This window comes from Gobio gobio (genome assembly GCF_949357685.1).
Source record: "Gobio gobio genome assembly, chromosome: 2".
Classification (NCBI taxonomy): domain Eukaryota; kingdom Metazoa; phylum Chordata; class Actinopteri; order Cypriniformes; family Gobionidae; genus Gobio; species Gobio gobio.
The window spans coordinates 25,300,557-25,328,539 of record NC_137098.1 but is presented as its reverse complement, the minus strand read 5'-3'; the positions used below and the strand labels follow the sequence as shown (position 1 = coordinate 25,328,539).

The 27,983-nt window shown below is 41.1% G+C and overlaps 1 protein-coding gene across 2 annotated transcripts; it reads right to left on the bottom strand.

Annotated features, from left to right (window-relative positions):
* Window positions 1-431: 431 nt before the first annotated feature.
* LOC307141870 (solute carrier family 2, facilitated glucose transporter member 4-like) lies at window positions 432-27,313 on the bottom strand. 2 transcript variants are annotated; one of them, XR_013818395.1, is made up of 12 exons: window positions 27,030-27,293; window positions 24,147-24,242; window positions 12,233-12,393; window positions 10,534-10,658; window positions 5,560-5,675; window positions 5,226-5,388; window positions 4,192-4,379; window positions 3,752-3,856; window positions 3,232-3,333; window positions 2,402-2,605; window positions 2,005-2,309; window positions 432-553 (listed from the first exon to the last, which is right to left on the bottom strand). XR_013818395.1 is itself a non-coding variant. In XM_079842328.1 (11 exons), exons 1-11 carry the CDS (start codon window positions 27,060-27,062, stop codon window positions 2,085-2,087), a joined length of 1,518 nt encoding a protein of 505 aa, XP_079698454.1. In that variant the 5' UTR covers window positions 27,063-27,313; the 3' UTR covers window positions 915-2,084. The 2 variants fall into 2 exon arrangements, 1 of the variants encoding a protein (XP_079698454.1); XM_079842328.1 differs by lacking the exon at window positions 432-553 and having other exon boundaries at window positions 915-2,309; window positions 27,030-27,313.
* Between the last annotated feature and the right edge of the window lie 670 nt (window positions 27,314-27,983).

The following is a 27,983-nucleotide window of genomic DNA, read 5'->3' as shown; positions in this document are numbered from 1 at the left end:
GCTGTCAGACTTGGCCACAATGTAGGTAATTAACCAAAACATTGTTACTTGTAAATAAAGAAAGAAATTGCAATATGATGTTAAAGGAATTATTTTTCTTACATTTAAATGAATGTTGCAGCTGTCCCCTCTTATGGGGTCAGATGCAACATTTGACTTTGTCTATTCAAGTATAAATTGTATGTGTATTATCATATGTACGCATGTTACAGTGGTGTGGGTGGGTAGCTGACAGATTTGGGTTTAATGTATTACAATTTTGGCTTTCCAATAAAAACAGTCTCTGAGAAACTGAAGAAAATGCAAAGTGTTGCAACCGTCCCCACTCTCCTGTGAACTGTGGAAGGGAAGGATGCTAGATGGATGGGCAGTCCGAGATATAGTAACCACCACCACAGCTGTTAAATAAACACAAATGATTCACAATTTTTATGATCATCTTAAATACTTTATTCTTTTTCCTGTTGGATTTTAATATTCTTCCTCCATCTACTATTCATCTGTCAGTGGTGCTGGTGTTTTGCGAGCCTCTGCCTTCTTGCTGTTGGCTGGCCTGAGTAGAAGTCAAATGTTAATTTCATTACCCTAATTAATAAACAAACAGGTGGGATCAGAGAACATTTAATTATGTGAAAAGAGCATTAGACTATGTGGGAAAAGCTGATGCACATTGAAATAGACACTGAATTATATATATTTTTTTTTATATGCCACGTTTGTAAAGTCATGAAACCTACACAATAAACCTTTTATGCTTAAAGCTTTACTGATTGAATTGAATATTCAGCTCTTCTGAAACCCAAAACTCAGCGTTCCCCATCTCAGGGTAAGTCAACTCAGAGTTCAAGTTTAAACTCAGAGTTGGTTGAACCTCCTTATTGAAACGGGCCCCTGGTCACACTTCCACTGTTTGTAAATGTACAGTTGGTTTGTCAGAACAAACATGTTTTATTCCATGAAAATAAGTTAAAATTACACCTCAGAATGTGGCATATAGTGTCAACACAAGGAATACAGGTAAGCTTTTTTCACTCATAAAACGGCACACATCTTTAATTTCTCAGTGGGACACTTTTTTTTTTCCCTTATATAGTGAAGAAATGTTCTCTATATATTAAGAACAAACAATTTCCTATACAATTCCTATGAAGTTATAGCCTACATGTTGGAAATTACAAAATATGCATGTTTTGATTGTTATTGAAACAAATATTGATGGTTTTCGTTTCTAGTAATAACCAGTTTCTCTAATGTGTGTTGACGATGGTGTTTGATAAGCAGTAAAAAACTGCAAGTAAAATTTTAGCTTTGTGCAAAAACTTTGGAAGCATTTTATCCTTTGGCAGTATTTGACCGTCAGTTACCAATCAGTATTAGAATGTTTTATGGACCCTTTTCACAGACTGTGATGCATTTCCGCAGTTATCAACATTGCAAATGTAATAAAGATCCATTTTTTGTTCCAAATTTTTTTTTTTTAAATGGAATGCATATTTATAATGCTATACTTTGTGTGTATATTACCGTGCTGGCTACTTTTACATCTTATTCTCTTCTGACTGCTGAAATCTCAATTTTACATTTTTCCCCTCTTTTGGAAAGTTTTGTAAACGCTATCGCTTTTTTTTTTTTTTTGCTTTTGCAACTGGAGCAGATAGAAAGAAATACAAAAATTATATTTGCTGACATCTCCTATTCACCACTATATGAAAACTTCCGCTTCTGAAAACACAGAAAATGTGAAAAGGGTCCATTATCCTAATATAATGCTACAATGAAAAGAACAGTCTATGATCCACTATAATTGTATGCAAAAGCATAACTCGCTTTGTGACATATGGAAACCTTTGTGAAGTTAAAGTGCAGAATTCCAAATCTCAAGTCTTGCTCCTTTTCAAACAACATTGCACTTTCTCCTAAAGTCCAACATCCTTCTTTATAATACTTAATTTCCAAAGACCACATTGTCTCTTCTTAGTAATGTTGTCTTTTTGGTATGCATACCATTTTCCTCTCCAAGCCACAAAGAACGGTAAATTGTGGTAATTCTGGCCCCCATCCACAATCTCTCTCGCTCTCGGGGTTCAGTTCTCTGTCCCATCAGATCCTAGGTAGTCCAGCTCTGTACTGTGTTTCCCTTGATCCAGGTCCATGTCCATGTCCATCATGTTTTGTGGATGACCATGGAAGGTGGCTGAGATCTGGTCAAAAGTCTTGCCTCGTGTCTCAGGAACTCGGAAGAATGTGAAGAGCAGAAAGAAAAGGAGGAGCACAGCGAAGATGAGGAAAACGTATGGACCACATAGGTTCTGTGGTAAGGAGAGAATGAGTTAAGACACATTTGCAACAAGAAGGTTAATTAAATATTGCAACCAGAATAAAACAATGCTTCTGTACTTACAGCAACATACGGGAAGCCCATGCCAATGATGAAGTTGGCAGTCCAGTTGGAGCAGCCAGCTACTGCCATGGCTGCTGGTCTGGGACCTTGTGAGAATAGTTCAGCCACAAAGAACCAAGGGATAGGACCTGGCCCCACCTCGAAGAAGGCCACAAAACCAAAAATAGCCATCATGCTAATGTAGCTCATTGATGGCACGGTCTCCTGTCAGTGAACAAAGAAAAAATAGTTAATGATAATGAATGAATGAATGATAATGAACAGTTTCATCACCTTTGCTAAAGCAGAGTTGTTGTTGTTGTTGTTGTTGTTGTTGTTGTTTTACAGTTAAGGTTAGGTTAGGCAGGGGTGTCCAATCCTGCTCCTGGAGGGCCACTGTCCTGCAGAGTTTAGCTCCAACCCCAATGAAACACAGCTGAACCAGCTAACCAAGGTCTTACTAGGCATACTAGAAACTTCCAGCAGGTGTGTCGAGGCAAGCTGGAGCTAAACTCTGCAGGGCAGCGGCCCTCCAGGACCGATTTTGGACAGCCCTGGGTTAGGGTTTCAAAACAATAGTTCATACTCTATCTGTCATTTTACAGATTCCGGTTGAACCATACATCAAAAAGTGATCAACATTTTGACAGCCTTTACTGACCAGGAAAAATGTGAAGCAAATTTATTTGAGCATTTTATAACCGGTTTCTCCCTTCTGACATTGTCAAGTGATTTTCTCTAAATTGAGTGTACTTTTTTCCAGTAACTGTTTTATGCACATTAGTCAAATAGAAATATTTGGTAAATCTATGAATTTGCTATTCTTTTCTTGAAAAGTATTTTGAGCTGACCAGTAATGTGAGGGCAACTGTCATGATGATGGCACAGATACACATTCCAGCAAGTCCAAACATGTGGAGTGTCCGGCGACCCATTCGCTCAACCAGGAAGACCTGTAGATTGGACAAGTGCAATTGACAGTGAGCAATGTCAGTAATAGGCATCACATAATAAACATGAAGTTGTAGTTTGGCTTGGATTACACTAATAATGTTGTTTGTATTGTTTGATTAAAAATAATAATAATTATTATACAAAATAATGATATATTTCTTAAGATAAAAAAACTTAATGAAATGCTACATTTTAGCCAAAAAGAGGGTTGCTTTTTAAATTGTATTATCTTCTCTTGACTGCTCTACCCACACTTACAAACAAAAAAAATCCACTGATATCTGGTCAACAAAATCCGTCTTATTTTTGGTCCACAGCTATTGGGGAAAACATTAAGTGCCAAAAGCTAATGCTTAAACTTGTTAGTTCCTCTTTAAAGAGTCATGGGATCTGTGTTTTTGTTTGTTTTTTACTTACCGAGACTATAGTGAAAGCACAATTGACAGCTCCAGCACCTATGGTGGCATAAACCGGACTCTCCACCCCAGCCTTCTTGAAGATGTCAGTAGAATAATAGAAGATCTATGCAGTGCAAAGCAAGGGCAATTGTGAGAAAAATATGAAAAAATGGGTTCAAAAACATGTCACACACAAATTCAGTTTATTTAAGTTTCCTGTTCTATAAAAATGGTGATAAATGATTACATTTATCCGTCAATCATTTAGCCCAAAACTTTATTTTTTGTGCCACCATTATTACAAAGGCTCAGTTACATTAAATAATTTTAGAAAGCTTAACAAAGCAAAGGTACTCAAACACTGTAGAGGAGTTGCATTCAGCTTCTTCTTTTTTTTTTATAACTTTAAGTCATTAATCTCTGTTCATCTTTCTTTCCTAGCACAACTCCAGCACTCACAGCATTAACTCCTGACAGCTGCTGAGAGAGCTGCAGCAGGATAGAGATGATAATGGGCTGCCGGTACAGAGGAGAGCGAAAGAGCTCAGCAATGGACACTTTCCTCTCCATATCCATCCTCCTCTTTTCCTCCTTCATCTCAGCCAAATCTTCCCTGACCTCCAGACGGCCAGTTAAGCGCCGCAAAGCTGAAGAAGATTTCTCAATGGTTAGTGTGCATTTAGTTTACCATTTAAGAATGATTGAATATTAAAAGTAGATCATTACAAATATTTGTGATGGAGTATAATTTGACATTCACTTTATAGATTTTAAACAAACACAAATGTATAAAAGTAGGCCTACACATATAAATTGTACTTTATTATTTTTTAACAAACATTTCGTTACAATTATAATTTGTGTACAATTTGGAATTATAATTATTATATTTATAAATTATGATCATCTGCGTGAGCAAGCAGTATTTGTTAATGATAGCACTTATGTTGAGCGACTGTTGTTAGGCTCAATGAGCAGATATTTTATCCGGTCCAAAAAGTTAAAAAGCCTTTATTTACCTCACACTAGAAACTTTAAGAATGACTAAAACACTGCACACTGATGCATTTTGATCATTCACAGGGTGCACAGGGGCAGTGCCATTCAAAGTATTTGAGATTTATTTTAAGAAAAAAATCCAATGCACTTCTTCCCGTCCAAAAAAAGTAAAAGAAAAAAGAAACAGAAAAGAAAAAAAAAAGAAAAAAAAAAAGCCTTTTGGGCATTCAGCCTTCCTCAGAGTCTGTCAGGTGAGGAAGGCTGAATGCCCAAAAGGCTTTTTTTTTCTGTTTCTTTTTTCTTTTACTTTTTTTGGACTGGAAGAAGTGCATTGGATTTTTTTCTTAAAATAAATCTCAAATACTTTGAATGGCACTGCCCCTGTGCATCTTTTCAGCATGATTTGTATTTGGTATTCATGTTTATTATTTGGGATACATGCATGAAAAAACATGTGGCGTGCACCAAACTGTAGAAATGACCCATGATCTCACCGCTCTTTGCATGGTGCTCTTGGCACCGGATGATATAGAGGAAGCGCGGGCTCTCCGGACAGAAAGGCAACAGCGTCATCTGCAGGACTGTAGGGAGTACTGTAACACCCAGCAGCACCGGCCACAGCTGCTCATTGCCCAACAGAGACTCGAGTCCTAAGATCTGAAGAGAAGATCATGAGATGGATAATGAGAAATAAGTGAAAGATAAAAATAATATTGAAAATGAAATAATAAAGGACTAGAGACCATTCACAGTAATTATCCGTTTAAAAAGAGAATTGAAAAATAATATAAAGGAAAAAAACATGATTGAACTTAAGAACTACTGTACCTGGGCGATAAAAATGCCTGTGACGATGGCCAGCTGGTGTAGTGTGCCCAGAGCTCCTCTTAGACTGGTAGGGGCAATCTCACCCACATACATTGGCACCAATCCCGATGCCAACCCTTATGAAGAAAAAGAAAAACAAAGTCCTCTGAATATAAATATTAACATTGTAATTAATTCCTGTAACGTCAACTACATTTTCAGCAGCTATTACTCCTAGTCTTCAGTATCACATGCTCTTTTTAGCATGTGCCTGACTGACACCATGTGATGTGGCTCGTCTGGTGTCAGCTGCACCCGATACTGCTGCCATACATTTCCATCTCAGTGCAATGTAAGATGAACCCATTCTCCTGAAGTGCTGCACAATGTATCCACAACACCGCAACAAAACCAGGCCAGCAGACATTTCCCTGTAACAATCTACAGTGAGGAAAATAAGTATTTGAACACCCTGCTATTTTGCAAGTTCTCCCACTTAGAAATCATGGAGGGGTCTGAAATTGTCATCGTAGGTGCATGTCCACTGTGAGAGACATAATCTAAAAAAAAAAATCCAGAAATCACAATGTATGATTTTTTAACTATTTATTTGTATGATACAGCTGCAAATAAGTATTTGAACACCTGAGAAAATCAATGTTAATATTTGGTACAGTAGTCTTTGTTTGCAATTACAGAGGTCAAACGTTTCCTGTAGTTTTTCACCAGGTTTGCACACACTGCAGGAGGGATTTTGGCCTACTCCTCCACACAGATCTTCTCTAGATCAGTCACGTTTCTGGCCTGTCGCTGAGAAACACGGAGTTTGAGCTCCCACCAAAGATTCTCTATTGGGTTTAGGTCTGGAGACTGGCTAGGCCACGCCAGAACCTTGATATGCTTCTTACAGAGCCACTCCTTGGTTATCCTGGTCTTAGTGTATTACCATCAGTAACCTTGGAAACGGTGGTCCCAGCTCTTTTCAGGTCTGATCAGGTCAGATTTCTCACCTTTCTTAGGATTATTGAGACCCCACAAGGTGAGATCTTGCATGGAGCCCCAGTCCAAGGGAGATTGACAGTCATGTTTAGCTTCTTCCATTTTCTAATGATTGCTCCAACAGTGGACCCTTTTTTCACCAAGCTGCTTGGCAATTTCCCCGTAGCCCTTTCCAGCCTTGTGGAGGTGTACAATTTTGTCTCTAGTGTCTTTGGACAGCTCTTTGGTCTTGGCCATGTTAGTAGTTGGATTCTTACTGATTGTATGGGGTGGACATGTGTCTTTATGCAGCTAACGACCTCAGACAGGTGCATCTAATTTAGGATAATAAATGGAGTGGAGGTGGACATTTTAAAGGCAGACTAACAGGTCTTTGAGGGTCAGAATTCTAGCTGATAGACAGGTGTTCAAATACTTATTTGCAGCTGTATCATACAAATAAATAGTTTAAAAGATTTTTTTTTTAGATTATGTCTCTCACAGTGAACATGCACCTACGATGACAATTTCAGACCCCTCCATGATTTCTAAGTGGGAGAACTTGCAAAATAGCAGGGTGTTCAAATACTTATTTTCCTCACTGTACATTAGCTATATCCCTGAATCATCTGCTATTGCATCCCTCCTTGATTTTTTTTAAAATTATTTATAAGTGCTACGATTATAAATAAAATACACTGGTTACACTGGAGATTGTGCCCTCATTAAGTAATTAAATAATTATTTTTGGAATTTTTGCCTTTCAGTTGCCACATTGAATTCAAGTCTGTGGGCCTCATTTATAAAATATTGCATAGAAACCGTCCTACATTTGTTATTCTGATAATTTCTCAAATGTGCATATGTGTTATTCAGAGAACACGAACACACAAAAAACTTTCGTACACCTCTCTTTCAGATGTGAAATCTGTAAATCGCAAATTTCTGAATGGTTTCTGAACTCCACCTTGTAAACGCCAACTGATTAATGTCCTTAACATATAAAAGAGCAACAGTCAACATCCAAATCCTTTACTCTCTGCCACAAGGAAAAGTGCGTACTATGGCAAGCCGTTTTAGCATTAAATACCCCTGTCTGTACTAGTCATAATTTAGTTTTGACTCGTCGTAATTGGAATTAAGATATCTACAATGTGATTATGATAGTCATAATTTGCATTGAATATATCTACAATGCTTTTTGAAATAAACACTGACAAAACAGTGGCGGCTGGTGATAAAAAAAAATTTTTTTGGGGGGGGGGGGTCGACAGTGTCTTCACTTTTATCTTTTTACACATTCATTTCCCACATATAATTGAATAAGGAAAAACTAACAAAAAACAGCAACAACAGACTAGCATGTTGACTAATTGAACATAAATTTTGCTCTCCTTTCTTTCTGGCCAGCAAATTTCTCAATGACTCTCTGATTAAAGTCAGTCATCTCAGTAGTGTCATGACGTTTGCATTGTTCAGTTAGATATTTGCGGTCTCTTACCCCCGTTGTTGTACACAAAACTTCAGTACCGACACTTTGAAATAAAAGACAGGGAAAGCAATAAAGGGCATTGCTGACAACACATCCAGCCAGCCACCTACGTTTCTCATAACAGGCGCGTGAAGCTCCGAGTGCAGCTGCGTCCTCTGTCACTGGCCTGCTGCTGGATTTGTAAATCGCATTGGTCCGGTTCGGGATCTTCCAACGAACGCCTTGTGAAAGAATTTGGTTTAACTGCTGCCATCTCTACGAAAGTGATCATCATAACAAGGTTTTGGCAGAGTCGGAGTGACTGTGTCGCCCGCGCACTTTCGCTTTAGTGGCCAAGAGCGGAAAGTTGAATGACAGGTGACGAGAACCAATCAGATTGGATAAAATAACACGCATCCAATTCTGGTTCGCCAGGGATGCAGCGACCTGCGTCTGGAGGAGAATCTTTAAAAACCAATTAGAGACCAGCTTCAGGTCACATGCTGCCCGTATATTTTTGGACTCAGACATCCATTTGTCCGGCGTCCCTCGCACATGAAACATATTGAAGAACATATTAGTTAACCGATCAAAGCCAGTTTTTATTAAATGCTGAGGCTCTTACTAACAGCCGGCACGTCGTATGAGTAAACTATTTTATTTTTATTTCATTTGTATATAATTTTTGTATACATGTATATTTCTGGAATTTTGATGGGGGCGGCGCCCCAGCGCCCTCTATTGACCAGCCGCCACTGTGACAAAAACTATACAAGTTTTAGGGCTGGACGATTATGTTATACAGTATATATAACATTGATATAAATTATCACCCGGATTTAGATCTACCTATATGTATTGTATATATTCTACCTATATTAGTGTAATAGCTTTTAAAACATAAAAGTATTCCCTTACAGTACATAAAAAAAAAAAAATCTAAATCCAGTCTTAAACCATCTGCGAAATGCAATTTTCTTTAAATATTCATGCTATTATTATTAATAATAATAATAATAATATTAATAATAATAATAATAAACAAAACTGGTATTTTTAAAATGTACTGTAAAGAAAAAAATCCAATGCTTTATGTTTAATAAACATATAATAATAATAATATGAATATTTAAATGTTGCATTTCGCAGGTAGTTTAAGACTGGCTTTATATTTAAAAAAAATGTACTGTAAGGGAATACTAATTTTTTTATGTTTTAAAAACTATTACAATAATGAAAATATGACATGTTTTTGGTGAGTTTATAATGTGATAATTTTCTGATAATGTAAAAATTGTTGTTACATCATGAGCTCAAGATTTTATTACATTTTGACAAAATGATTACATTATGAACATTTTATGTAATACTTATTACATTATGTGCAGTTTTTACATCATGCGCAGTTATTACATTATGAGTTACAGGCGTGTTCCAGCGGGAAAGTGACGTCAGTGCATTCCCTCTATCATTTTAAAATAACTTTTCAATGCATCATCACTGAAAACAGCTAAATATCGCCATCACGGATCTCTTGCTATAATACAATACAATACTATACTTCCACCTTGAGGGTTATTATTAAACGAGTAAACCTTCATCAACACAGAAGGCACAATCCATACATAACGTAATGTACTAATCAATGTTAATGCCATAATATTGTATTAACTTATAATCTTTTTAAAATCAGCCTTCACCTTTTTTGACTGGGTCTGCCTTGATTCTGAAGCATTATTTTTGTTCATCACTCATTTATTTGAACTATTTTTCATTTCAATTCCATTGTTCTCCACTCTTGTCTTTTCAAATTTTATAAATAAATTCAGACAAGCAGTTTGTGTCTCATTTATTGAACACTACACAGTTGGTCCGTTTCACAACATGATTCTATTAAAATCACAGCGCTACATATGCATGCTGGAGACCTTTTACCCTATGAATGCATTCCGATGTTATTTAATAATCCCTTAAGTAATTTATCCCTTTTCTCTCTGTGATAGCAGTTAGCACTAAGGCAAGGAAAGCGCTCCGGTGAGAGGGAGGAGCTGAGTAAATGACGTGTATGTGTGACATGTCAATTGAAGATATCTATGACATCATCATAATCGCATTGTAGATATTTTAATTGCAATTATGACTAGTCAAAATTACAGAATAGATATCTTTATTTATTTATTTCATTACAACATGGCGTGAATGCAGCATTAGACTAGTCAAAACGTTTGCTTACTAGTGCAATTATTGTAATTTATGTATGATGTTAAGTATGAAGAGATTGACTTAACCCATCCAGTGCTACTAATGACTACATTTCCAGTCTCCCTGATGACTTTAATAATACACTGTGTTCACCATCTTATATCATGGAGTGAGTTCATTGTAATTTATTACACAGAAATTAAATTAAATGAATAATAATTTCAACTGCAAGAACATTTAAGATTAAACATTTACTGTAATGAAAATAAACTGCTTTAATGTACTTTTAGTTCATATACCTTAGATACTTTGTTAGCAATGTAAGAAAAAGACTGAAAGCTTACCACAATATGCCCCAATGGTAAAGCGTCCTAAAATCATCATTTCAAATGACCGGCTGATTTTGGACATCCCCATCAGTCCTCCACCAATAAATGCAAGGACATTATTGATAAGCATTGCTTTCCTCCTAGCATAATAAACAAAGAACATCAAATCATATTATTACCTGTATGTAATACAATTGAGACATTTATTTTCTTAATTTAAGTTATTTTCTAAAACTGAACAGAAATCCCACTATTTTTCTCCACATATTGATTCATATTTTTATCACACCCCTTCTGCTGACATTATATTATTTATTACATCGTGTAGGCTGGAACAGGTGTGCCACCTTAATGTTATACACCCCAGCCAAAATCAATGACACAGGAAAATACCGTGGCCTTCTCTGACCATGAAACCTAAAGGGCCTACACAGCTGTTGTAACCTGTAACTTGAGATCTGAATGCCTGTATCACAACTTTGTCCTTCAACAAGGTTTCTCTTCAAATCACGTTGGATTTAAAAAATAAACTATTTTTAAACTATTCCAACTGATGAAATGCTTTGCATTGGCTCAGGCTTCTGGTTTCTTTACTCCCACTTTCTGTTCTTTCACACTCCATCTCTTTTAGTCACAATTTTATAGAACTTTAATGACATCCCATTCTTAACCCATAGATTTTAATATGGAGTTGGCCCACCCTTTGCAGCTATAACAGCTTCAACACTTCTGGGAAGGCTTTCCACAAGGTTTAGCAATGTGTTTATGGGAATTTTTTACCATTATTATAGAAGCGCATTTGTGAGGCACGGATGTTGGACGAGAAAGTCTGGCTCGCAGTCTCCACTCTAATTCAACCCAAAGGTGTTCTATCAGGTTGAGGTCAGGACTCAAGTTCCTCCACATCAAACTCGATCCATGTCTTTATGGACCTTGCTTTGTGCACTGGTGCGCAGTCCCGCTGGAACACGAAGGGGCCATCCCCAAGCTGTTCCCACAAAATTGGGAGCATGAACTTGTCCAAAATGTCTTGGTATGCTAAAGCATTAAGAGTTCCTTTCACTGGAACTAAGGGGCCAAGTCCAACCCCTGAACTTCAACCCCACACTATAATCCCCTCTCCACCAAACTTTACACTTGGCACAATGCAGTCAGGCAAGTACCGTTCTCCTGGCAACCGTCAAACCCAGACTCGTCCACCGGATTACCAGACAGAGAAGCCACTTTGTGGCTGAGTTGCTGTTGTTCCCAATTGCTTCCACTTTGTTACAATATCACTAACAGTTGACCATGGGATATATAAGTAGTGAGGAAATTTCACAAATGGACTTATTGCACAGGTGGCAACCTATCACGGCACCACGCTTAAATTCACTGAGCTCCTGAGAGCAACCCATTCTTTCACAAATGTTTGTAGAAGCAGTCTGCATGCCTATGTGCTTGATTTTATATACCTGTGGCCATGGAAGTGATTGTAACACCTGGATTCAATGATTTGGAGGGGTGGCCCAATACTTTTGGCAATATAGTTTATTTATGTATTGACTAATGCCCTTTTATTCAGGGTAGGGGGGCCTACTGTAATACTGTAGCCCACAATATTTAAGTAATGAGTGTGTTTTTGTAGATTTTAATCTGTAGTCCAAACATGGTATATTCAGTTTCACGTAAAAAAAATATAATAATAATACACAATTGGATATAGCTGTCTTACCTGCCAAAAAACTCTGATATGATTCCTACAGAGAAGGAGGACACCATTCCCCCAATGGAGAAGATGGCCACAGAGAGTGACCAAAGAGAGGTCAGTGTTTGTAGAGGGATTGGTTCTGAGTACCTTTCCATCCATGTTGAGTTATAGTCCTGCTCAATGATCTGAGGTCAGAGGGATGCAAAAAAGAGGGAAGACAAGAGGAGGATGACATGATGAGACATAAGTATTCTCAGGAAAAATCTAATCTCTTTTCACCCTGATGACGCAAATATCTCATTACATTTGAATGTGATTAGTGATACGCATTGTATCCTTGAGCAAGACACTGGGCTGATTCAGAGACACGGCCCCTACAATTTCCTGGAGAGTACAATTCTCGGTTGAAACTGCGTTCTGGGTGCACCACACAACCACATTTTAAATTCTAAATTCACAAATTAGAATGGTGAAAAAGGTTTTTAGATTATCACATTTTGTTTATTGTCATGTTTGTCTCTTCATGTCTTTTATTTAGTTAACTCTGGGTTTTAGCCACCATGAAAATGGCTCAGCTTTTAGCAGTGTTCATTGCCATAGTAACGATACTCGGTTACTTAACGTAACCTCGGTTCTCTCTAGAAGAGGGAACGATTATTGCGTAAGTTTCCTTACGCATCGGGAAAGTATTCTTTCTTCGAGATTTCTGAAAAACCCCAAATTATCCTTAATTTTGTAACATTGTCAACGCAGTGCGGCAGCCTGGCAGACCATAGCAGGCTATTCCAGCGTGCTATTGGCTGGTCTGCTGGCAACTGCAGCAGCCTATCGGTGAGCCCGCGTGACGTGGCGACCAATGACCACCTGGCTTCATTTGCCTACAGGTGGGGCGTGGCCACGTGTATATAAGCGGGGCTCACGGGCTGCGTATTCGGTTTTCGTAGTTCTGAAGCGTAAAAGCCCGCGGGGCGCACGGCAAGGAACGCAATACTCGTTCCCTCTTCTAGAGAGAACCGAGGTTACGTTAAGTAACCGAGTATCGTTCTCTTACGAGAGGTTCTCTCGTATTGCGTAAGTTTCCTTACGCATCGGGAACACATTGTCAACGCCGTGCGCGCCTCGCATACAGCATATGTATCCCAGGGAACCGGGGACCATAACACTGCTCGGGCAGGGTGGCCGCTAAGGAAAACGGGCCACCACATATACCGACACTTCATTCGAACTGACGGGTGGTTACAACGGGTGGTTACAACACCCTGTCCCATGAATGAGGGAACGGCACCTGCCGGTCTCCTTCAAATTCGCCACACCTTGTCTCATGAATGAGGGAACGGCAACGCCGGTCGCCTTCAAATTCACAATATCTTAATATATGAGTGAGATAACGGCACCGCCGGTCACCTTCAAACTCACAACAGCTTGTCTCGTAAATGAGGGAACGGCACCGCCGGTCTCCTTCAAATTCACATAAGCCTAGTACCGAACTTACTACCAGTATGTGAGCTATGTCTGCGCAGAATCACTGGGCAGAACCAACAGCCCTATTGAACTGATAACACTTTCGCCTGTAAGGCAGGAACTTCCAGATTGTAAAATCTCACGAACGTAGACGGGGAGGCCCAGCCTGCCACCATACAGATATCGTGGATGGAAATCCCTCTGGCCCAAGCCCACGAAGAGGCCATGCCTCTAGTGGAGTGTGCTCTGACACCTAGCGGGCACTGCAGGTGTTTGGAAGCGTAAGCTGCTGCAATCGCGTCCACTATCCACCTGGGCAGGGTCTGTTTCGAGGAGGCGAGACCTTTAGTGCGCCCTCCAAACGAAACAAATAGCTGCTCAGAGCGCCTGAAGGCGGCGGAGCGTGTGACGTAAACCTTCAATGCCCTGACAGGGCAGAGGACATTGCCACCGTCCCCCTCAACGGATACTGGCAGAGCCGAGAGGGAGACAATCTGCGCCCTGAAGGGAGTGCCTATCGCTTTGGGGACATAACCATGCCTCGGCCTAAGAATGACCTTGGAGTCATTCGGGCCGAACTCCATACACGTCGGGCTCACTGAGAGCGCGTGTAGATCCCCCACGCGTTTTACTGAAGCCAGAGCTATCAGGAACGCGTTTTTTAGCGAAAGGAACCTTGGTTCCACAGTCTCGAGCGGTTCAAAGGGATGAGCCTTCAGGGCCTCTAGGACCAAGGCCAGATCCCATATAGGAACCGATGGGGGCCGCGGGGGATTCATCCATCTGGCTCCTCTGAGGAAACGGATGATGAGCTTGTTCCTTCCTAGCGTGCTACCTAGCGTCGAGCGAACGCTGCTATAGCCGCCACATACACTTTGAGCGTGGAAGGGGACCTGCCCAGTTCCAAAAGCTCCTGGAGGAAGGAGAGCACCCGCTGGACCCCACATTGCTGTGGGTCCAATCCCTTGGAAACACACCACTCAGTGAACACCGACCACTTACAACTATATAACCGCCTCGTCGAGGGGGCTCTAGAGTGTGAAATCGTGTTCATAACCCCTTCGGGCAGGTCAACGGGTATCCGTTGGTCACCCATACATGCAGAGACCATCGCTCTGGATGGGGATGCCAAACTGACCCTCCTGCTTGAGAGAGGAGGTCAGCTCTCAGCGGAACTGGCCAGGGGGGTGAGTGCGACAGCTTCACCAGCTCTGGGTACCAAATCTGGTTCTCCCAGCGCAGCGCTATAAGGAGCACCGGGCGGCGCGTCTCCCTGATTTTCGCTATGACCTGGGGCAATAGGGAAATCGGCGGGAAAGCATACAGCGGGAGGCTGGGCCAAGGTTGGGACAGCGCATCCTCGCTTTTGGACAGAAACCTCGGGCAGCGGGCGTTCTCTTTTGTTGCAAAGAGGTCGAGCTCCGCTCTGCCGAATAGGCGCCATACCAGCTGGACTGTCTGAGGGTGCAGGGACCATTCTCCTGGGAGAATGAGGCCCCTGGACAGCTTGTCCGGGCCCACATTGAGGTGGCCCGGTACGTGCGCAGCTCTCAGCGAGCGCAGCGAGCTGTGTGCCCACACGAGCAGGCGTTCTGTCAGATTGCCCAGACACCTGTGGTATAAGTATTACATAAAACCGACCAACACGTGGTGTCCTCGTATAAGCGGGAGAAACTGCTTGAGCGCGTTCTCTACCGCTATCATCTCCAAACAGTTTATGTGTAGGAGCTTTTCTCCGCTCGACCAGAGGCCCGAGGCCGATCTGCCCTCGAAAACGGCACCCCAACCCGAGGTGGAGGCGTCCGTCGAGATGACCTTGCGGTGTGAGATGGCTCCCATCGTCACTCCCCGCTGGTACCAGTCGGCTACTAACCAGGGCTCTAGAGCTGAAACGCAGCCCTGAGTCACTCTGATCCTGAAGCCTCCGGACGCCCAGGCTCTGTGAGGCACTCGGGCGTTTAACCAGCATTGCAGCGGGCGCATGCGCATTAAGCCCAGCTGGAGCACAGCTGCAGCTGAGGCCATACGTCCCAGCATCCTCTGAAAGAGCTTGAGAGGTGCGATTTTGCCCGGCCGGAAGTACGCAGCCATGCGCCGAACTTGGCGCGCGCGTTGGGGTGACAGACGGGCTGACATTGCCACAGTGTCCAGATTCAAACCCAGAAATGAGGTTGATTGCGTGGGCACTAATGAGCTCTTGGTCCAATTGACCGTGAGCCCCAGGCTGTCCAGATGGCTGAGCAGCATTGCCCTGTGGGCGAGGAGCTCGGCCTCGGACTGCGCCAGGATGAGCCAATCGTCCAGATAGTTCAATACTCGCATCCCTCGACTTCTCAGGGGAGCGAGGGCTGCGTCCATGCACTTCGTAAATGTACGGGGTGCTAGTGACAGGCCGAACGAAAGGACGGTGTATTGATAAGCCTGGCCGTCGAAGGCGAATCGTAACAATGGCCTGTGACGCGGCGTTATCTTGATTTGAAAATATGCATCTTTCAAATCTAGGGAGATTAGCCAGTCTCTCGGGCGAATATGCGCGAGGATCGTGAGCATCTTGAACGATCTTCTCATAAGAGCTTTGTTCAGACGCCTCAGATCCAGAATCGGTCTGAGCGACGCATCCCTTTTTGGCACGAGAAAATACCGGCTGTAAAAGCCTGACTCGCTCATAGAATGGGGAACCGGTTCTAAAGCCCCTTTGCACAGCAGCGTGGCTATCTCTGCTCGAAGTAGATGTGCTACTTCCTCGCTCACTCTCGTCTCCGTACGCGCACAGAAGCGCGGAGGGCGGCGAGCGAACTGCAGAGTGTAGCCGTGCTTCACTGTTTTCAGCACCCATTCTGATACACCTGGAATGGCTTCCCACGCTCTCGCGTGTGCCACACGGGATAGAACGGCCTCCGGGCTCGAAACGCCGCGCTTCGTGGGTTTGACGGCCTGTATAGGAGGGGCGGGTGCAGTGCGTGCGCTCTCTGTGCTGTGGGCCAGCCGATCGCTCGCGATGGCTGGCCACCCTACACACTGTATCTCTGCCGCTTCGAGCGGGGAGTGGCTTGTGTGTGGCCCTACACTCATCGCTCCGGCCACCCTGGGCGGAGAACAAATGGTGTGTGGCGCGGCGCGTAGCGCCTGAGGCATAATGTTCGCGAAAATGTGTGAGCACGTTTGAGCGGGCACAACTCTTACGCGTGGAACATGACCGGTTAAGAGTGGCTGTGTGACAGCGCGTGTGGTGGTTAGGCGTGGACGCAAACAAGCGGACACGTGACCTAACTCTAGCACTCGAGCGGCCGGTGGCCGCTTTATGTGAGTGAGAGACACGGGGTTTATAGTGCTTGTGTGCAGGGGTGAACACAGAAAAGTGGGCACATTTACTGCATTTGAAACACCTACGGCGTGAGCCTTGCAACCAGAAATAATGCAACTTTTGTGATTTCTCTGGTTCGCCGTAAAAACGGCGGTTATTGACAGGCGAGAGGGCAGTTTTGCCGGCTCGTTGGCTGTGTGAAATCCATCTGCAGCAGCCACAGTGGTGGGGGCTGACAGGAAAGAGAGTTTTGACGGTGGTCCGGCCGCGGCGGGACTTAACCGTAGTTTCTCGTTTCTGGCTAGGAGGACTTTCGAGGCTCGGACTTCAGCGCGATCCTAGGCCGGGGGCCCCGAGGGGGAGGTGGCTTACCACGGCTGGAAGAGCGCGATCTGGGGCGGCCGCTCGGTCTTCGCTGAGACGAAGGGGGCCGCGCTGGGCGCTGCGCGGAGCTCGGTGCTGGCTGGTCACGAGGACGGCGAGCAACGGAGCTATTGCTAGCACCGGGGCGTCGAGGCAGGAAGAGGTTCATGGCCTGAGTCGTCTTCTGCACTTCAGAGAAACGATCGACGATCCCCTTGACCGCTGGTCCGAAGAGCCCAGACGGGGAGAGTGGGGCGTTTAGAAAGGCCGCGCGCTCTGTTTCTCGCATATCCGCGAGCGTGAGCCAGAGGTGGCGCTCAGCTACCGTGAGGGAGGCCATAGAGTATCCGAGGGCCTGTGCTGCGGTCTTGGTAGCGCGAAGGGCGAGATCCGTCGCGCTTCGCAAATCCGTGACCAACTCAGTGTCATAGCTTTTCTCATCCAGGTCGCGGAGGAGATTAGCGTGGAGGATTTGCAGCACGGCCATAGAGTGCAGAGCAGATGCCGCTTGACCGGAGGCAGCGAAAGCGCGACCGATCAGCGATGACGTCACTCTGCAGGCCTTAGACGGGAGGGCAGCCTTTGAGCGCCAACCAGAAGGCGGGCAAAGGTGCGCTGCGACCGTCTCTTCCACCGGAGGGATAGCATTGTAGCCTTTCTCAGCCGCGCCGTCAACTTGTGAGAGCGCCGAAGAAGCCTGAGACGAGACCCTCGCGGAGAATGGCGCGTTCCAGGACTTTGCGAGCTCCTCGTGAAGCTCTGGCAGAAAAGGTGCAGTCCTGGAGGTGGGCGCACGGCGGCGACTGTTTAGGAAGCATCCGTCAAGTCGATTCGGCGCTGCCACCTTGGGCGGGGCCCATTCGAGGCCTAGCTGCTCGACAGCCCGGGTGAGAAGGCGCAACAGTTCCGCGTCCTCACCCGCTCGAGAGCGTCCGGAGGCCCGGACTGAAGAGGTCGCGGAAGACCAGTCCTCGCTGTCGGAAGCCATGATGGAGCAGCTGTCGGCGCGTTCCGCGGCCGCATCCGCCTCATCCCCGGAGGCGGCAACAGAAATGGCGGCCTGGGGTGGGGGCGGGGAAGGCGAGAGTGAAGCCGGCGGGAAGGGTTCCGGCGAGCTTCTCTCTGCGAACTCCGGAGTCCGCTGCGAGCGGCGCTTCTTTCTGCGCGGCTTAGCAGGGACTGGAGGGATGTCGTCATCGAACTGATTGAGTCGAGCCCGCAGGGTCGACATCGTCAGTTCCTCGCACTCCGGGCATCCGCCGGCGAGTAGTGCGGCGGCGGCATGATCACGGCCCAGGCAGAGAGCGCAGATCACATGGCGGTCCCCGGAACTGAGCTGCGCGTGACACGAGCCGCAGGTGGAATGAGACATTTTGTATCAAACGCTCGGCTCTTTTTGAGAAAGTGTGACGCAGCGGCGACAACACTTGAGCGTAAAAGGATATGGGCTGCCGAATAGCAAAGCAGGCACGGATGGCTGAAGGTGGCGCGATGCTGCCGGCTTCTTCAGGCGCTGTCCTCTGCTTGCTCGTCTGCACGATCACGGCGCCGGGTTCCAGATCCAGCGATGCGAAGGGCTTCGCTGAAGAAAAGAAAATCGAATATGCAGCCCGTGAGCCCCGCTTATATACACGTGGCCACGCCCCACCTGTAGGCAAATGAAGCCAGGTGGTCGCCACGTCACGCGGGCTCACCGATAGGCTGCTGCAGTTGCCAGCAGAGCAGCCAATAGCACGCTGGAATAGCCTGCTATGGTCTGCCAGGCTGCCGCACTGCGTTGACAATGTTACAAAATTAAGGATAATTTTGGGTTTTTCAGAAATCTCGAAGAAAGAATACTTTCCCGATGCGCAAGGAAACTTACGCAATACTAGAGAACCTCTCGTAAGAGAACTTATGCTCCACAGCTAACCTGCTCTGAGGCAAACTGAAACTGGGAAATCTCAAACTGAACCAATCAGCTGTGAGCAAAGTGACACATGTCTGACGTAATATAATCACTCCCCCAGTTTCTCTTGCTCCAAATTAAAGGTCACTACAAAGTAACAGATTTTTAAAAGACAAAATCGTCTGGCTTCAATGATTATTTATTAGAATTATTTTATATGATTTATATAAAATTATACGCTTAATCCACGTGCAATTTTAGTTTAACAATTATTATAACACATTTAGTTTAAATGTATAAATATATACAGATAATATGTAATACGCTTTGTAAACAAAAGATAAAGCTTTAAAAATTACTACATGTGAGCTTGCATATTCAAGTCTCTGTATAGGCTATATATTATCAACTAACTTCACATCAACCAGGGCCGGCCCTGACCAATTTGCTGCCCAAGGCAAGATTTTACTTGGTGCCCCTTGTATCAAGGTTTAACACTACATGTTAACAGTCTAAGTTGTGGAAACACTGCTACTGTTTTATTTTTGTAATGCATTGATGTTTTTTTTATAGTTGTTTTATATGATGTCCAGTCCTTTCTACCCTGTCATTATGTTCATGATATTATTATTATTTATTTTTTTAAAGGCTGATGATAGTTAAACTATACAAAAATAGCACCTACAGCCTAAACACAAATAGCAAGAGTGCATCTGGCATTCATGCACAAACTATTCATTGAGAACTAGCAAAAGTTTCTTCCACTAAACTATGCACATTCATGTTTTCACCACGAATTAAACTGAGAAATTTAGATATTTAATGTGAAATTTACATAAAATTATGCTAAATAAACCTGTATATAAATATCATTACTAATTTCGGCAAATACATTTTAAAATTGCCATATGTCCCCTTAAAACTGCACAACTGTAGAATAAAAACATTAGGCTATTAAAAAAGTGATATTACATGCGTTTTAAAAAACAGATATGATTTTTTTTTACAAAATCACACTGTCTGTGGCCTCTGGAGAACCCAGAACGGCTGCTTGCATATAGTTTAAGGAATTGATCAGAGAACATTAGTATTTTACTTCTATGCAGGTAAATAAACTGTTCATTCATTAGCCTACGTCACTTTACCTCTGTCTTTACACTGCAAAAAATGCTCTTCTTATTTAGTATTTTTCTTCTTGTTTCCAGTCCAAACATCTAAAAATTCTTAAATCAGGATGCATTTACTAGATAAGTAAAATGACATAAGATATATTTTCCTTGTTTTCTGGGGGGAAAAAAATCTAAATGAAGTGAGTTTTTGCTTAAAACAAGCTAAATTATCTGCCAAATGGGGTGAGAAAAATTATCTTATTTCTGTTTGGGACAGAAACACGATTTCAATCAGAAACTAGATTATTTTTCTCACCCCATTGGCAGATCATTTAGCTTGTTTTAAGCATAAACTCACTTAAGAAAAAATATAATTTTACTTATCTAGCATATGCATCTTGATGTAAGAATTTTTTAATATTTAGACTAGAAAGACAAAAATACTAAATAAGAAGAGCAGTGTATCCCTTATCTTCCCTGCATCAGAGTCTACACCTTGAGCGAGCGACCAAGCGCCCTAAAAAATGAAAGTAATCCTGTCTACATTAGATGCGGCGAGAGGCGACGCGACACAACAAATCTCCCCAACGTTAAACTGATAGCGCGTTATATTTCTGACGCCCTTCAAGTAGCTCGGCGGGGGAGATTGATGAGGTGGACCGGGAAGAGGCGGGGGACTTGGTTAAGTTTTTTGCGCTTTATTTGGTAATATTACAAATTAATATGAATAAAATAGTAATAGCCTACATTTTGGCTCCCCTATAGATGAGTGGCGCCCCTAGCATTTGCCTATTCCGCCTATGCCACGGGCCGGCCCTGACATCAACTAACATCACAACTTTCACTCACTGATATAGCAAGATATTTTCTTATTGTTGGGTAAATTAATTTATGTACTTCATATTCTTCAATTTCTTCAGTCTTCGGCAGAAGAGAGAATTGAAATCGCATTGACTCTCTTGCGAGAAGTTAATCACAATTTTGCATGTTTAAGGGATGAGATTGTCTGTTCACTACTGATGTCACACTTTCATGTGCACACATTCCATAGTTATTGATTAACTCAGGATCAAAGCCTGAGCTGACAGAGAATGTTGATGATTTGTTGGTACCAACAAAGCCTGATTTAATTGGTTTCAATTTGTTAACTCGAAACTAATCCTGTAACCCTGAGTTTGTTCAACTAGCATCATGGTATGGCCCTAGTGATGTCATTTAAGACACTGAAGCTTCAAGTCACGCATAGAGCACGCAGCACAATCTCCAGTGAAGCCCCGTATCGGGGTGTGTATTGGTTTCACAGTCACATGATCGACGATAAACGAAGCCCCACACTCTAAAAAATAATTCAGTGGCTTAGTAAATATCACAGTAATAATTAACTTTTTTGACTTAATAAAATTTCTAAATATCATTTATTTGATGTTTTGAGTTAAACATACCAAAATAATTGACTAAAAATCCAACAGTTAATTTTGTCTCAAATTTACAGTTAAATTTAAGTTTTTTTCACTAAAAGAATTTAGTGTTCGAATAACCAATTATTTATTTCAAATATACTTCATATATTTGTGAAATTTCTATCAAAATATTTGAGAAAGGAGAATTAAATCGATCTGTTTCAAGAACCACAAATATTACTTAATTCAAATTAAGATTATTAATATTTACACGCACTGAAGAAATTTAGTAAGTTTACTTGATTATAACACTGCACCCCTCCCCCGCCCCTTGACGTGACGACGGTTAATTGAGCGCTGCTGTTTTCCTCTCAGGAGTTCCTTCTTCTCAGCGTCGCAGAATTGGAACATTTCCTCTGTGAAATTCAGGTTTGTGTGTTTTATTTTATCTATAAAATCATTACTGAGCTTAAACATTTTTTATTTAATGCAAAACAACATAACGCTACAGGGACGCAATGTGAGTAAAGGAGTGCTGCATCTGTCTTTGAAGCCCCTGGTGCTAACGTTACAGCCTTGCTCAAAACACACGACTTTATTCCTTAAGATAATTAATATAATAAATTTGGATGATAAAATGTTCTTACAACTATACACTGTTTGTTTATTGGCAGGTTATGGAGTCAGGCGCGTTTTGCAGCATCTTTGAGCTACGAGTGAAACGCAGGACGGCGGTCTGAAGTTCAAAGTCCACCCTCAGAGCACGAGTCCATCTCAGGCTCGAGAAACGGCGCTGATATGGTGGAAATGGTATAACAGACAGGTTGATTACACTTGAATTACTTTTAAATGTTTAATTTTTACTTCTAAAATGTTTGTAACATGAGTTTAAATGTTGTAAATATGTTGTAAAATATTGTATACATGTCAAAACTGTAATATGCTGTATTGCTATACTCATCGACAATAAAGGCCATTGTCATGTATAAGTGTGGTTGTGTGGAGTATTTTACAAAGGTATAGAGGAAATTAAAGTTATACTATAAGAGTTAATATTACTCATAAATAAAAACAGTTAATTGTACTCTTAAATATTGTTTTTTAAATGTTTTTCCTCCAATTTTTTCTACTCAATTTTATTTGTAAATGTACCAAATGTAGTTACACAGATCTACTTAATTTTTTTTACTTGCATTTGCTCAGCTCATATGGTGTATGTAATTGATTTCACTGCTTTAAAATTTACTCAATTTTATTAGTGTAAAAATGTTTCACCAAAAAAATTGAGTACATCATAGTAAATGTTTTTAGAGTGCACTTTCTGTCTTTGTGTGTTGGAATGTTTGAAACCACAGATCGTACTTTAAAAGCATACAAGTAATATGAAGAATACAAATTATTCAGGCAAAAAACTTGCCAAATGCAACTCTGTTAGTCCTATATGTGTATATTATTCTTCTATTACATCATATAGCAATCATTGGCACACTTTAATGGGTATTTGAATTTATCAGCGTCTAATATTGGATCATTATTGCATTGATTATTAGCATGTTATATGTGTAAGTGTGTGTGTGTGGCTTTTCATTTCTAAAACAACCATGCATGAAGACACATATAATGGCCATATTCCAGGATGACAGTGAGCAAGATTCATCAGACTCAAATGTGAAAGAATGGTTGGGAGGGAGCATGACAAATCATTTTCACACATGAATTGTCACCTCTGAGACCAGACCTCTGAATTCATTGAAAGTCTTTGGGATGTGCTGGAGTAGACTTTACAGAGTGCTTGACTCTTGCATTGTCAATACAAGATCTTGACCAAAAATTGATGCACCTCTTGATGGAGTAAATGTTGTGTGATGTTATTTCCATCAAAAGGTGCATTTTGGTCTATCTTCTATTGGCAAAAATGATTTTGAGAGAGTAAAAACTGTAGATGCACTTGAAATGACAATTGCCGATTATTATAATTTGTAATATATAGCTGTGGACTGTGCTTAAAACCTTAAGTCACTGTTCATAAATGTAATTCTTTGGACAACATTATATCCAACTGTTTCAAACTGAAGTTAACACTCTAAAAAAAAGGCTCGTAATCGTAGGGGAACCTTTTTTTAGTGCTATATAGCACCAATTTTGGTGCTTCAGCGGTTCTTCAGAGGTGCTATATAGCACCTTAGTCAAAGAACCGGTGAAGAACCACTGATGAACAACTGAAGAACCACTGAAGCACCAAAACTGGTGCTATATAGCACTAAAAAAGGTTCCCCTATGATTACGAGCCAAGAACCATTTTTGGTGCCATATAGAACCTTTTTTTTTTTTTTAGAGTGAATATAGTGATAATATGTCTAAACTATTTATATGTAACTGATTTTTACATTTTGAAATATAGATGCAATATTACCTTCTGTGGAGCGTTGATGACTCCAATGTTATAGCCAAACTGAAAGGAACCCAGTACAGCGGTGAACACTGACAGTGCGAGGGTTCCAGTTATTCTCTGCAGGACACCAAAACAGACAATGTTTATAGGCACAGTATCATAAGTCTGTTGAAGCAGGAATATTTTGTGATCTCAACACATTGGTGTTTAAAGTATGATCAAATATTAAAATAAAGCTAAGTTACAAATTTCAAAAGAAGTTATTACAGCAATACCATCACATTCACTCTGTAAATTTAAATATATGTTTTACATATTGTTGTTAAATATTGTAATTCTATATTTATATATTGGGATAAAATGTAAATACACATTCCAGATAACTACGTGAGATTGTATGATTGCCTCAACCTGTATATGAAACCATTATGTCCTAGAATTCACAGCAATATGTTCAACATTATGAGATTGAAAACAAGATATCTATCTGATTACCTTCATATTTAATTAAGGATTGCTGCTTTAACATTAAGCCCTATACTAATTTGATCTGTTCTGTTCTGTCCTGTCACGTGTTTGAGGTAAAATGGTTCAGTCTGTTCCCCTGTCTTTGTGGTTCATCTTGCATTAGCAGCATAGGCCACACACCTGTCTTTTCACTGACTGACAGAAGCGTAGGAACAGAGCCGACTCATCTCTTGTTTATATCTGCTGACACTACCCATAGGAGTGTACAACACATCGTTCTAAACAAATGCTGTATTCATTGTGTAACACTTACTGACATTAATACAGTATTAGGGGCCAGACACCAAAGGTGCATATTTATACATATTCAGTACATATCCATGTCCTGCGCTTACGCATCCATTGTATATCCTGCACTTGCTGCTATTGCACTTCTGGTTAGACCTAAACTGCATTTCGTTGCCTTGTACTTGTACTTGTGTAATGACAATAAAGTTGAATCTAATCTAATAGGCACCTATTGTATCTTTTAATTTTGTTCTTCTTCTCCTACTCTTTGGCAGCCCATAGAACCTCTTGCGAGAATGTTATGAAATTTGCCACACAGACACAGTCTAAACTAATTTGGTCTTTAACTCAATCCCTATAGTGCCACCAACTGTCAAAATGTATAATATGTATTTACTAAAAAAAAATTCTCTCTGAATCTTTGGCTCAAGATGATTCAAACTTATGTCATTTTCTGTCACATAAACAAATTCTGCCTTTTTTTAAGCATTTTTCAAACTCGTCCTAAATGGTTCGTCTAATCTGATTTTCAGCAAAGTTGGCTCAGATCATCTACAGACCATGCTGGCAAAACTTTATCAAAATCTTTTTGATAAACCAAACCGTTCTAGAATAACACGCAAATTCAACAAAGAGCCCATCAAAATGCAATGCTTTATTATACTGAGACAAATCTTGGTACATGTAATCACAAGCATGACATGAGGAAACTTGCAGTGTTTCAGCACACCACCACCTACTGGTCTGGAGATATAACTTTTTTTTCATCATTCACTATTTTTGCTTCTTAACTTCTGAACGGTTTGCCCCAAAATCACAAAACATTAGATTCTCATTAGGTCTCATTAGATCCGGTATGACATACAGCGTCAAATGGTACCAAATTGTTCCCATATCAGCCATGTTGGGCGTTGACCATTTTGAATTTTGACTTAAAATAATGTATTTTTATGAAGACATTATTGTACCATGCCCAGAAGGTACTCAAAAAGTTGAGACAGTTCAAATGAAATATAATTAAATAATTCAAAATCTAATTAAAAACGTTTTTATAATGAGATAGTTTTATAATGAAATTAATTTTTTAAGATTCCTTGAGTCATACAGAGAACAATGATAGCAATTTTGCCATAGTCAGTCAAAAACTGCTGTACTTTATTTTGGATTTCTTTGAAAACTTATCCAAGACTGTTTTTATCAAAATCTGCTTGGGTCATTTTGAGACCATTCTGGCAAAAATGTATCAAAAGCTTTTTGACCGTTCTTGAATAATGCATCATTGAATTTAATGGCATGATGCCAACCTGATTCTGAGCCTGCAACTTTGCAAAGCTTAATAATATTGACACCAAACTTTGTATGTCATTGTCACCTCTCACTGGCTACAACATGAATTTGATATCAGCACCAGCTATTGGTTAAAAGTGATAAGCAATTAAATCATATTACTATTGACTGTATTTATGTTTTTTTTCTGCCGTTTTGACTACAATCTAAAAAAAAACTCTTTAATTAGTCATTGTTGCATTCTGATAAAACATCATCAACAGCAGCATTTTTTTCAGTTTCAGGAGAATACTTCCTTAACAAAACATTAAAATGAGTTCCTCAGATATGGTGGCATAATAACAATATTGTTGAGGTTGGCAATAGTGGCATCTCAGTGTTGTAATTACTTTATGCACATCACCGACAAGCACTAAGATACAGACGTAAGTACGTTATCATTTAAAGTCCACTGTGTGACTGAAATGCTTTTACTGAGTACTTTTCAGTCGTTTTAAAGCAAAGATTTGACCTTGAAACATGTGACCATTTACATGCTGCAAACTGCAATGATTATTGCTATCTCACTCTCACTGGATCGCAATATCCAGTGACAATCTTACCAAAACCAAAGAAAGGCTGCAGGTCTGAATGTGAGTGTAATATTAAATCAGTACATGGGCACATTCCCTTATTATTTTAGGTATTTAAATCAAATAATAACACCATAACCTTTACTTTAAATATAAACATACTATTATTTAAATTACAAGCCATATAAATTGTTACAAATGTTTATATTTTAAAGATCCAAATTAAACTGTCATCATTGTCACACTGTGCAGCTCACATTAGTACATGCATAAACGATCTTGTCATTACCTCCCCTCCCAACTGCTGAAACCCAGCCGGCATGACTCTGAGTGATCCAAAGTTTTGGTCCCGTCTCACAGTCCTCTCCAAGCAGTATTATTCCAAAGCACTGATCTTTTAATTTAATTTGTCCTTTTAAACACGCACACACAGAAAATAACTAAACAAAAAGTCCAGAATATGGATCAAGGCTTGTGTGTTTCTCTAGTGTCTATAATTTCCTCTGTGACACAGGAGGTTTGAAGAAGAGGGCACGGGGACACGTGCTCACACACTCTACACCCGCATGTTTTTAGAAGTTTGGGCTGGAGGGGAGGGGTTTAGATCTATGTGAAGAATAGTTACACTGAATGTTTCCATTAGCTTCAGTCCTACAAGTTTGGTTTGTCACTGTACAAATTGTCTTGACCTTAAGTGTCATTGCATAAAAAAGCAAGGGGTACAGTGGCATGTCCCACATGACATTTGACAGAGAGAGAGAGGGTTTGAGAAAACTGAGACTAATTAATATAAAGTTGAATTATTTGTAAACTGTTGGACATTCTCTGTATCCTTGCTTATGGGTAATTAAAGTATTGTTTGAGCATATGGTTTGAGAATATCAAATATTTCCTTCTTTAGTTCAAATTCCACCACATGATTATCTGAGTCAAGAGAGTCCAGATGCCCACCTTCATGGTTTAAAACCCAATAGTATTGGCCAAGAATGGTTAACTTGACTGACCTAGTCTCTATTGTTCAGCTTTTCTTAGCTCATAGATCCCTTACTATTTTGGAACACATGCCTAAGGGGTCACAAACTCTGCCTATAAGCCCCTCCCCGCAAACTCATTCCCATGTCACATGAAAAGAATCATCCCCAGGCAACAGGTGCTCCTGGATTGTAGACTATACCACTTATATCTTGAGGTGTGAGGCTTTTTTTTAAATTTAAGCAGAAATTTGTGAGGCTGGGGGGTAGAG